At 49.1% G+C, this 10,724-nt stretch overlaps 2 protein-coding genes across 3 annotated transcripts; both read right to left on the reverse strand.

Moving 5' to 3' along the window:
* Positions 1–263: 263 nt before the first annotated feature.
* On the reverse strand, positions 264–5,343 carry LOC114848733 (rho-related GTP-binding protein RhoV-like). Of its 2 annotated transcripts, XM_029139489.2 has the most exons (5): positions 5,304–5,343; positions 5,160–5,219; positions 1,363–1,625; positions 1,210–1,268; positions 264–1,105 (listed from the first exon to the last, which is right to left on the reverse strand). In XM_029139489.2, the coding sequence occupies exons 3-5, from the start codon at positions 1,526–1,528 to the stop codon at positions 653–655; spliced, it is 678 nt and encodes a 225-aa protein (XP_028995322.1). In that variant the 5' UTR covers positions 1,529–1,625; positions 5,160–5,219; positions 5,304–5,343; the 3' UTR covers positions 264–652. The 2 variants fall into 2 exon arrangements, with proteins under 2 accessions (XP_028995322.1, XP_028995320.1); XM_029139487.3 differs by lacking the exon at positions 5,304–5,343 and having other exon boundaries at positions 5,160–5,290.
* Positions 5,344–9,063: 3,720 nt separating this feature from the next.
* On the reverse strand, positions 9,064–10,418 carry LOC114848084 (glutathione-specific gamma-glutamylcyclotransferase 1-like). The gene is made up of 3 exons (XM_029138262.3): positions 10,083–10,418; positions 9,920–9,955; positions 9,064–9,699 (listed from the first exon to the last, which is right to left on the reverse strand). Exons 1-3 carry the CDS (start codon positions 10,251–10,253, stop codon positions 9,325–9,327), a joined length of 582 nt encoding a protein of 193 aa, XP_028994095.1. The 5' UTR covers positions 10,254–10,418; the 3' UTR covers positions 9,064–9,324.
* Between the last annotated feature and the right edge of the window lie 306 nt (positions 10,419–10,724).

The following is a 10,724-nucleotide window of genomic DNA, read 5'->3' on the forward strand; positions in this document are numbered from 1 at the left end:
GATTAAGTGATGTGATAGAGAGTTCAGATGTAGCACAATTAGTAACAGCTTTATTGTGTTACGTTATTGGACCTTTGCTGCGCCAAAGTAAAATCTCACCAACTGCTGATTATTTAAAACATGCGGCATAAAAGAAAAAAAAATCTCATTTTAATTAATGTATTTCTTGCAAATCTGCTTAATCTGAAAATGATATAAAACCCTAATTGAATAGAATTCATGACTGACCACCAGCATAGAGGGAAACTCTGAGGCCGCTACTAAAAGTACTGGGTAGAAACATTAGCTTTTGAAGAGAGGACGGATTTAAAAGCCTTTTGTCTTCTTAATTAGCATTTCAAAGTACCAGCAGGTGACCATTTGTCCTAAATGGCATTTTGTTTTTTCCCTCCATTTCCTCTCTGACAGTAGCTTCAGCTCAGGCTCCAATGTTAAACTGACCATAAAATGTGTGACGCTGAAATAAGTATTTGGTGCATTTATTACAAAACGTTAACACACACGCAAATATGAACAACAACAAGCAAAACATCAAAGAGCAGAAGGACAAAAGGAGGCAGAATGAAAAGTGGACAAAGTCAGGATTGTCTTCTCTTAGTGCACATTTGAGAGAAATGAATCCTCTAGAGGTTGAACATACTTTTCCATAAGGTCAAATGAATCTGAAGATTTTCCTCCTCCTCGCGTCACAGAAGGCTTTGAGGCGTTTGAGCAGGCTGCGCTTGCTGGAGTTCATAGCCGCCGCGTGCTTGTGCCTGATGGCAGCAGTTATGGCGCAGTCAAACACATGTTTGAGCTTGTGCTGAGTCAGAGCGGAACACTCCACGTAGTCCTGAGCTCGGATCCTGCGCCTCAGCCGCGCGGCCTGGCTGCAGGGCACCGGTGCGCTGCGGCGCCGGTCCAGACCGGCCAGGACGTCCGCGCTGTGACGCAGGTCCGACTGAGTTCCCACCAGGACGATGGGAGAGGCCAGGTTGCCGGCACGAATCTGCGGGACCCATCTGGATGTGATGTTGTGAAAGGAGACAGGGTCGACCAGGCTGAAGCAGAGGATGAAGACGTCCACGTGGGCGAAGCACAGGGGGCGGAGATGGACGAACTCCTCCTGTCAGAGAAAAGGGTGAGAAGCACAGGACATTAACATCAACATTAACATCAACATCAACATCAACCTGTCCCCACAGAATCAGCACGGTGGCTGGTGGTTACCTGTCCAGCAGTATCTATGAGTTTAACACGAGTTGGAACTCCATTCACATGAACCAAACCTGCACGTGACGTAGGGAGAGGCGTTAGTTTATGTAGTTACATATATAGTTGGGCTGAAAGGCTTTAGTGACGCTCCCCCCACCTTCTACCCACCAGTGTAAACGTCCAGAGCTGTTTGCACGTACTCGCTGCTGTATCCATTGAAGATGTAGCTGATGATCATGCTGCTCTTCCCCACAGCTCCATCCCCGACCAGCATGACGCTCAGCTCTTCCTTCTGTCTGCCCGCTCCATCGCGCCTCTGACAGGCCTGGGCCATGTTGTCCTGAGTTCTTACTCCATCAGCCAAGTTACTGTAAAAGAGGCCTCCTCCTCCTCCAGGGACCCGTTAGTCCCAATAAAAGGCAGGAGGACACCTCGGTTTGAAAGAACAAAGGCGCCCAATCAGATGAGTGACCCCCTGCTCTTTGACGCTTTCCATTTGATGAGCATCGACATGACCACGCCCACTGGTTAAAGTCAGCTGATTTCACCTTCACCGCGTACAGTCGCGTGAGAGAAGGTACCAAGCGTGAACCCAGAAATTAGAAATGTATAAAACACCGCCTGATAGCGACATTAGACATAGTGTATTATGTATATGTATATGTGTGTATAGGTAAAAAATATCAAACATGATGGGTTATAATGTCAACGCCAATATTAAAATACGTGGGTTTTCTCCGCTGCTCAGAGTTGTATAAATGAAAGGGTTCGGTGTAATACCACGTGTGGCCACTAGAGGGAGACGTTGCTCCAGCGTCTGACTGAGCGCACGCTCATCCACAAGACGCGTCTCTGCTGTGTCTGCTGAATTAAACACAGAGTCTCTTACAGCACAATCTGACGATTTTAAGATGAATTTCATTTTTCAGCACCTGTTTCTAGATCACAATCAACAAAGGTAGACCTTGAAGACTTCGTATTGCTTTGTGGTTTTGAACTGTAGATTTCCCGAAGGCAGCTCTATTTTGCCATGTCAAAGGAAAAAGGGCCATTGTTCGACTGTCACCAGGTGCAGTTTGCAGCTAAAAACCTTTTGTGCCATGTTCCATCCTGTCTTTTCAGGGTTTAGAGACAAACACATTCAATATAAACAGTGATATTTCATCTATGAACAAAATTGAATCACTAATTCTGATACTGGCTCTATTGTGCTTTCATTAATAGCTCCAGATTTCTCTGCGTGTGGACCCACTTCGAATCTAAGTCTTGATGTACATGTTTTACATTATTCCTCACATTATGTGAATCATTTCACTCCACTTCTCATAATAATAAGTTGTAGCACAGCTCGGGGGTCAAGTGGGAAACGTTTGAGGGTGAAACCAGCTTTAAACAAAGTGTCGCTCCTTATCTGTCTGAGCCTGCAGGAAACGGTGCGAGCATTGTGTTGTTGAGTCCCTGCTTCCTGTTTGCTGTTGTTTCTCACTCACTCATTCTCTTCTCGCTTTCTCTCCCCCTCCTTTTCCCACCACCTGCAGTGTGAGTGATACGTTTATTCCCTGGGGGGGGCGAGGGGTGGGGGGGGGGCACATCTGGTCCCCGGCCCGCACCGCGCCGGGCTCGGTTCTGACAGCTGAGAGCCACAATGCGGTTCCTACGTCCAAGGTGAACGTCAAACACAGGAAACAGCCTTTAAATATCCCTGCGTCCGAAAAGCCTTTTCCCTCAGCAGCTTCTTCTGTTCCCCACAGCTCAGCCAGCGAGCGCGTGGACAACGGCGGGCAGATGCGCTTCGCTCTGTGCAGCAGATGTCACCACGTCCTGGTGGCGACGGGGCCTCGCGCTGCAGCACAGCTGATGCCCGGTGGCGTAAACATGTTTGGCGTCTCCGTTCTCACACTCTCTGCATGACTAGACATGCTCAGATTTACAGACATAATCTGCTTAGTAAGGCCCCCCCCCCCCATCCATCAAACCTCCACATTCCCCCCGACGGCGTGACTCCTGGAAACGTGAGCAAAGACCAACACGACTCCACGACGTTCCAGAACCAGGTCTGACTGTTAACAGGCAAACACCACAGTTCACTGAGGCCGCAGCCACAGCTCCAATGGGACAATAGAAAGTCTGGCAGATAGGTGTTAAGAGCTTATGCACCTCCTTAAGCCTGATATCTGTGACACACGGTCCACAGGGCACTAAACAAGTGGCTGACGCACAGATGAGGCCATAAACACGCATTTGCATAATATTTCCTGCATAATGTGCCTTTAAGTAGATCTTCTCTAGGCTCTTAAGTGGGAAGGATTAAGAGGATGGACTCTCCCAGCGCAGACACCTTCCTTCTTCATGTTCTGGGTTTGACTTCAGGGTCACAAATAGGACACAATGTGTTTTCCATATATTCATCCTAATCTCTGAAAGGTTTGTGGACTCTGGTGGATCAACTTGAATTCTGGGCTCAGGTTTCTGTGCCCAGTTTGTGTGTTAGCATGCTAACATTTGCTAATTAATAGTGACCAGACCAGTTCATCCTCTGGCGAATGAACATCTGCACCACATGTTGGAGGAACTGGATGCGTTCGTGGTGTCTCTAAAATGATGAGAAACGAAGAGGACCCTCTGTGGAAACGGGTTCCGTGTCCAGATGTTCCCAGGTGAACACGCTGCGGCCACTTAACGGAGGGTCTCCCCCACTCCTGCCTCACCTCCTCATCAACCCACGTCTCACATTCTTGACCTGAAGCCAGTTACTGCAGGAAGGCACGAAGCACAAGCGTGAATCACGATCGTGTGAATCAGGAGACGCTTGCTCGCCTTTTTGTGTGGAGGGATCAGATCAGAGCGTTAATCTGAATTAGTTTCATAACTATTATTGTATCATTTGAAGCCGAAGCAGCTTAGGATAAGACGGCCTGTCCTCATTTTAAGGGCTCTTTGTTGACCAGAAACCACCACTTTAGTTCCTCCTGCTCCATTAAACCCTGGCAGGGGTCCACGGCAGCGCACTAATCCCACTTTACCCTCCTGAGAGCTTTACAGGGGGTCTTCAGCCCAGGCCCTTTGTGGTTCGTACAGTAGCACCGCTACAAACTGCAGTCACTGCATATATATATATATATATTATGTGGTTGGTGGCAGGAATAAGCATTAGAATGTGTCAATGACTGGGTGGAACTTGGTGCAGAGCCCAGAACGGTGACGTAAAGGAGCTGCGTCTGTCCGATGGAACATATGATGAACCCAAACACCTGACGTGACTGATGAGTCAGGAATGTTGCCAGGTAAACACACACACACACACACACACACACACACACACACACACACACACACACACACACACACACACACACACACACACACACGTTTCAAACCGAACAAACCAGGAGTTGAGAGTTTGAGCAAAATCACAGAAATAATCTGTGATGATGATTCCCATCCGCATTAAAGTGCGGCCGTTTGATGTGACGCGCTACAGGGAGCCGATAACAGTGTCCACAGGGCTCTCACCCTTTGGCCTTTGAAGCATCGCTGTTTGCGGTTTCTGTTGGCTCCACATCAGTCCGCACCACTGCGTATGTTCTTGCAAAATGCGATTAGAATCAGTTTAAACAGGAAACTCTGGCCGATTAACATGAGAACACGAGCTTTTCAAAGGCATGAAAGTTTCCAAACAAACACAAAGCATCATTACACTTTGTTTGTTTGTTGTTTGTTTGTTTGTGAGTTCAATCAGTGATTTTGGAGTCAAGTAAGTGCTGAATTAGAGATGTAATTATGATTCTGGCTGAGTTTAATACTCAGAAACTCTCACAGTTACTGTAAAGAGCCGCTGATACTGACTCTGGGTTTGTGGGAAACAGAGCTGCCTTTCCTGTTCTTTGGCACAAAACCCTCCAGAGAAAAATGGCAGGAAACCTCCAGGGCCTTTTGATTCAAGGTAAGAAAGTGAGTCACACTACCTGAAAGCGTGAAGTCATCACAACAAAGAGAAGAGTCACAGCAGCGGTCTCATGTTGGATCTGTATAAGACAGAATAGAAGAACCTCGGCCCAAGAACTTGACAGAACCACATGGACAGACACAGAACCAGTGATACTGCTTACAAGAGGAAGTGACATCACCGACAACAACAGCGCCTCCAGCAGGACGGAGGAACGAGCGTAACATTATTTCCCATGTTGTGTGTTCTGACCATCAGATAATAATATTTGAATAATTCTTCTTTTTTCTCAAATAATGAATGTTTTCTCCCGGGCTGTTTCCACCGAGCCGTCCTTCCGCTCTCGGTGAGGCCGTTCCAAGGAGCAGCCTGCGTAGTGGTTTGGTTTTGATTCCATGATGACACACAGATCGCGTCACGCACTAAGATACAGGCTTCTTTATCGAGTGGCACCAACTGTGATACTGTTGCTACACAAACACAGTGGATCAAATGTTTTGAGTCATCACATTCTGCATACGTCTCCCTGTGATCAGGAGTTTATGTGTAAAGGACTATACATGAAATGTGGACACGAACCTGACTGAAACCAGTTTGAATGCTGCTGGACGCGCTTCGTGTTTACTGGCCTGAAGTCTCAGCAGCGCTGCACCTGACAGAACACCTGCTTCACCCGATTGTTCTGCACAGAGAACGTCACCATCACCAGAGATTCACTTGGCTCCAGCCTGTGTGATAATTACAGCGGCTGCTGATGTGAGCTGGCAGCGATCGGCGGGGCAGCGCTGACTCTGGGTCAGCGAGCTGAGGTGTCGCTGCTTCACTCACTCACTCAGATGTTTCCTGGCAAAGCCTGCGAACCCGGACAGGAAGCACATGGACGCCCCGGGAGCCCCGGACTGCTAAGATCCTACACAGCAGAGGCTTAGTACCAGCCTCAGGGTCTGGCGCCCCCAGAACCAAGCTGCTGTGTGGGTCTGGGTGTGAACGAGATCAAGGAAGTGGAATCAAGAGCAGAGCGAGCGCTGAGCAGACGAATGAAGCAGGAGGCGCTGCAGTCGCCTGCCAGAGCAGACTGGAGTAAATGGCTCCAGTGTTTGGATGAGAAGAACCAATTTCCAATAAAGAGAGGCTGACAATAAAGGGATTAAAGCAGACTGTTTATTGTTGCACAACGACGGACGAGTCTGAACTACGATCCCCTGCGTCATGAAACAAGTCGAGCATCAGCTCAGCGCCAAAACAGAAACCACAGTCAGACCCGTGGCCTCACCACTAAAATACCCGACATCTGGAGCATCTGGCCGTCTGGAGGCGGGGCTTCATTACCCGCTCGTTAGCGGCTGCAGTAATGGACGGCGGCGCTCTCGTGATGGAGCTCGACCTCTGGGAGCAGAGGGCGCCGTGACCTCCAGCGGACGGCGCTGACCCCGGAGTTAGAGGCCGACGGCTCTCCAGCGGCCGGACGCCATTAGCGGCTGAATCACTTTCTCTTTAACGCACTTCCAGAGAGCAGGCCAAGGTCAAAGGTCGGGGTTCAGCCTGAGTGCACATTAACATGCAGGTGGAGGAAAGAGGAAGCAATGTTTCTGCTCAGCAACGTGATTTAATAAATGCAGGTTTATGGGGTTTAACACTGATTAAGTATTATATAAATAGAGTACAAGTACATTCAAACAGAATATTTTTTTCCTTAGAATCAGTAAATATATAAATGTAAACGCCTCTAGGTTGACGACCCAGCTGTCATATGATCCATCTGCTTCTCTCCAAGGAACCGTAACAGTGCAGTCAGGAGCATTTATCCACGAGCTTTTACTGTTATCGCTCCAATGAGACCTGATGCTCTGAGCAGCATAAGCAATAAATAAACTAATGTTGGTTTCATAAAATACATTATAAGTTCATAGTGTGGGGCTTGAAAGCTTGATCCTTTTAGATTCTACATTTTATGACCTTTATGACCTCAGACATGAACTTAAAACTCTTTTGTTTGTGTTAGAAGCTCAGCTGCAGGTGAAGACACGTCTTTGTGTTTTGCTGTTGTGCCAGTGTCTCATCTGAGGCTTTACTGCGGCTGACAGCTCAGAACGGGCTGTTCTTTTCTTAATTTAGATCATTCCTTGACTTCCACACACGGGAGGCGTGGAGCGAACAAAGTAATTGCAGGCTGTGGAGGCGAAGAATTGACCTACTTGCACCAGAGCCTGTTCAGCGTGTCGCGTGTTTCAGATGCAAACATATGGCAGAGGTGTTGTTGACTCACACCTGTCTGTCTGTCTGTCTGTCTGTCTGTCTGTCTGTCTGTCTGTCTGTCTGTCTGTCTGTCTGTCTGTCTGTCTGTCTGCCTGCCTGCCTGTCTGTCTTTCTCTACCTGCCTGTCTTTCTGTCTGCCTGTCTGTCTATCTGTCTGTCTGCCTGCCTGCCTGTCTGTCTGTCTTTCTCTACCTGCCTGCCTGTCTGTCTGTCTTTCTCTACCTGCCTGTCTTTCTGTCTGCCTGTCTGCCTATCTGTCTGTCTGTCTGTCTGTCTGTCTGTCTGTCTGTCTGTCTGTCTGTCTGTCTGTCTGTCTTTCTTTCTCTACCTGCCTGTCTTACTGTCTGTCTGTCTGTCTGTCTGTCTGTCTGTCTGTCTGTCTGTCTGTCTTTCTTTCTTTCTCTACTTGCCTGTCTTACTGTCTGCCTGCCTGTCTGTCTGTCTGTCTGTCTGTCTGTCTGTCTGTCTGTCTTTCTTTCTCTACCTGCCTGTCTTACTGTCTGCCTGTCTGTCTGTCTGTCTTTCTCTACCTGCCTTTCTTACTGTCTGTCTGTCTGTCTGCCTGCCTGCCTGCCTGTCTGTCTGTCTGTCTGCCTGCCTGTCTATCTTTCTCTACCTGCCTGTCTTTCTGTCTGCCTGTCTGTCTATCTGTCTGTCTGCCTGCCTGCCTGCCTGTCTGTCTGTCTTTCTCTACCTGCCTGCCTGTCTGTCTGTCTTTCTCTACCTGCCTGTCTTTCTGTCTGCCTGTCTGCCTATCTGTCTGTCTGTCTGTCTGTCTGTCTGTCTGTCTGTCTGTCTGTCTTTCTCTACCTGCCTGTCTTACTGTCTGCCTGTCTGTCTGTCTGTCTGTCTGTCTGTCTGTCTGTCTGTCTGTCTGTCTGTCTGTCTTTCTTTCTCTACTTGCCTGTCTGCCTGTCTGTCTGCCTGTCTGTCTGTCTGTCTTTCTCTACCTGCCTGTCTGTCTGTCTGTCTGTCTGTCTGCCTGCCTGCCTGCCTGCCTGCCTGTCTGTCTGTCTGTCTTTCTTTCTCTACCTGCCTGTCTTACTGTCTGCCTGCCTGTCTGTCTGTCTTTCTCTACCTGCCTTTCTTACTGTCTGTCTGTCTGTCTGTCTGTCTGTCTGTCTGTCTGTCTGCCTGCCTGCCTGCCTGTCTGTCTGTCTGCCTGCCTGTCTGTCTGCCTCCTTCCTTCTAGTGTTTAGGCTGTTTTAAATAGCCCCCGCTCCAGAACTGCGTGTCCTGGTGTGGTTGTGTAAAAGGGCAGCGGCTGCAGGACGTACAGGAGCCCGCTTCGTCTCCGTGTTCCCTTCACATGAGGCTCCTGCGCCTCAAACCTTTGGCCTCGTTGGGAAATGGAAGTGTCTGTGCTGACTGAGCGCCCATGGGTAAAATGATCCTGTGTTTAACTGTGACATGCGGCATGTGCACGTGTTACTGCAACGCGAGCCCCTCGGGCTGAACCCCGCGTGGGCCCGAACTCCAGGATCCGGTTCCTTGGACCCGTGCAGGTACGAAACCCGGCATCGCAGCAGGTTCTGTGTCCTGCTGGCGCTGGGCCAGAGGACCTTTAGGCTGCACATCCAGGACCTGACCCGTGTTCCTCAGCTGCAGGATCTGGACCAGAATCAGACCTGGATTTCTACAGGCGTCGCAGGAAAGCATGACCGCTATTTACTTATTGTAGGCGTTGGTGCTTTTATTAAAAAAACATAATTGTACACAGTGAATGATACAGTTTTATACCTTTTTACAACAAAGGTCATTGGGTCAAACAGGTGATCAGTCTCTTAGTGTTGCTGCTAAAAAGCATCACGTGCTTCTGAGGTCACCTAATATTCACTGACGTCCAGAAAGGTCCGTCTTCACCTGCCGACACCTCTGACTTCTCTGCCGTTCCCAGCAGGAGGGATTTGTGGTCTCGAGGCTCAATCTCACCAAAGTCGGGAAAAAATGTTCAAAGCCGCGGCTTCAATAGAGAAGAGGTGTTCGTCCTCCACGTCCGGGCAGTGCAGCCTCATGAACTCCGCCAGGCGCACGAGGTACTCTATGTTGAGGCCCGTGCTGCCGCGGCAGAGGGCGATCTGGGCGGCGATCTCGCCGTGGGGGGCGGGGCCGAGGTAGATGGGGTTGTCGGATGTGGCGATGTAGACGAGAGCCAGCACCGGACACTGCCCCTTCTCCTTAGGAATGAACTCCACGGTCTCCATCATGTACCCCCCCAACACAACCTCCCTCATGTTCAGGTACTGGAGCGAGTCCTCAGCCTGGGAGCCCGTCACCTCATAGGCCACGCCCCACGTGCAGGCCTGCAGGGGAGACGGGTGGGAGACAGCGTGAGTCAAAATGACAAGTTCTCACCTACAGTGTGTTTATTGAGACTTCATTTCACAGCTGCTTCAAAATGTTCTTCAGAAGGTGACACACACATATAGAAGGTGATGTGCTGGCACATTTTAAAGCGAACCCATCTCCAAGCTCTATAGTATGAAACGGAGCAGGGTCCTTTCAGAATAAGGGCACGCTCACCTCCTGATCCTCCACCAGTGTGACCACTCTGCCCGGCTGTGAAAACAGGGACGGCTTTAATTATTCAAATGTCAAATGTGAATCATTCAAATTCAAAACGTGTGAGCTGAAATAAAAAAAAAATAACAGTATGAAATGAATGAAGAGTCCGTATGAATCCCACCTTTTCCTTGTCGCCTCGGTAAAAGTCATCTCCGTGCCAGAAGCGCCTCTTGTATCCTTTGATGTGTCCAACTTTGCGCCCTTTGTACGCGAAGTCCGGCTTCCACACTAATGATCCATATCCGAATATCCACAGGCTGCTCTTCTCCTTCAGAACGTCCTGGGGTTTCATTGCAGCCACTGGACTACACGCTGTCACAGCCGCTGCTCTGGTCCTGATTAGTTCTGCTCGCTCCTATAAATTCCAGCACATCAGACGAGCGGCTCCAGGTGAACGCAGAGAGCCGTTAATATACCACGGCCCGATAAAACAAGGTGTGTTTGCGTGTTTCCCCGCTCGGCCTTAAAAAACACGTGGGTTTGTTGATCAGAGTACGTCAGCAGGCGTCGGATTCCACCAATGAGAAGCGCCGAGGGGCGGGGCTAGAGAACGACAAATCTCCCAGGTTTCGGTGAAATGTGGAAAGAAAGACACGCACTCTCTGTACGTGTGTCTGTCTCTTTCTTGTTACATCTTTTGTTACAATGTTCACTACTTAAATCCATCTGCATCTATTTAATCCTTGGTTAGATAATCACAGCACCCATAATTAGCCGGGCCACTTTTATTTGTTCCGTCTTAAGCTCGTTACGCGTTTGATGC

Source organism: Betta splendens, chromosome 22 (assembly GCF_900634795.4).
Source record: "Betta splendens chromosome 22, fBetSpl5.4, whole genome shotgun sequence".
NCBI classification, from domain to species: domain Eukaryota; kingdom Metazoa; phylum Chordata; class Actinopteri; order Anabantiformes; family Osphronemidae; genus Betta; species Betta splendens.

Excerpts from the sequence above, each read along its gene's own strand:
- LOC114848733 (XM_029139489.2), bottom strand. The coding sequence starts at position 1,528 with ATGGCCCAGGCCTGTCAGAGGCGCGATGGAGCGGGCAGACAGAAGGAA. Across the intron at positions 1,269-1,362 it reads AGCTCTGGACGTTTACACTG|GTTTGGTTCATGTGAATGGA; the intron begins GTGGGTAGAAGG and ends CGTCACGTGCAG. Across the intron at positions 1,106-1,209 it reads TCATAGATACTGCTGGACAG|GAGGAGTTCGTCCATCTCCG; the intron begins GTAACCACCAGC and ends TTTCTCTGACAG.
- LOC114848084 (XM_029138262.3), bottom strand. The coding sequence starts at position 10,253 with ATGAAACCCCAGGACGTTCTGAAGGAGAAGAGCAGCCTGTGGATATTC. Across the intron at positions 9,956-10,082 it reads ACCGAGGCGACAAGGAAAAG|CCGGGCAGAGTGGTCACACT; the intron begins GTGGGATTCATA and ends CTGTTTTCACAG. Across the intron at positions 9,700-9,919 it reads CACTGGTGGAGGATCAGGAG|GCCTGCACGTGGGGCGTGGC; the intron begins GTGAGCGTGCCC and ends TCTCCCCTGCAG.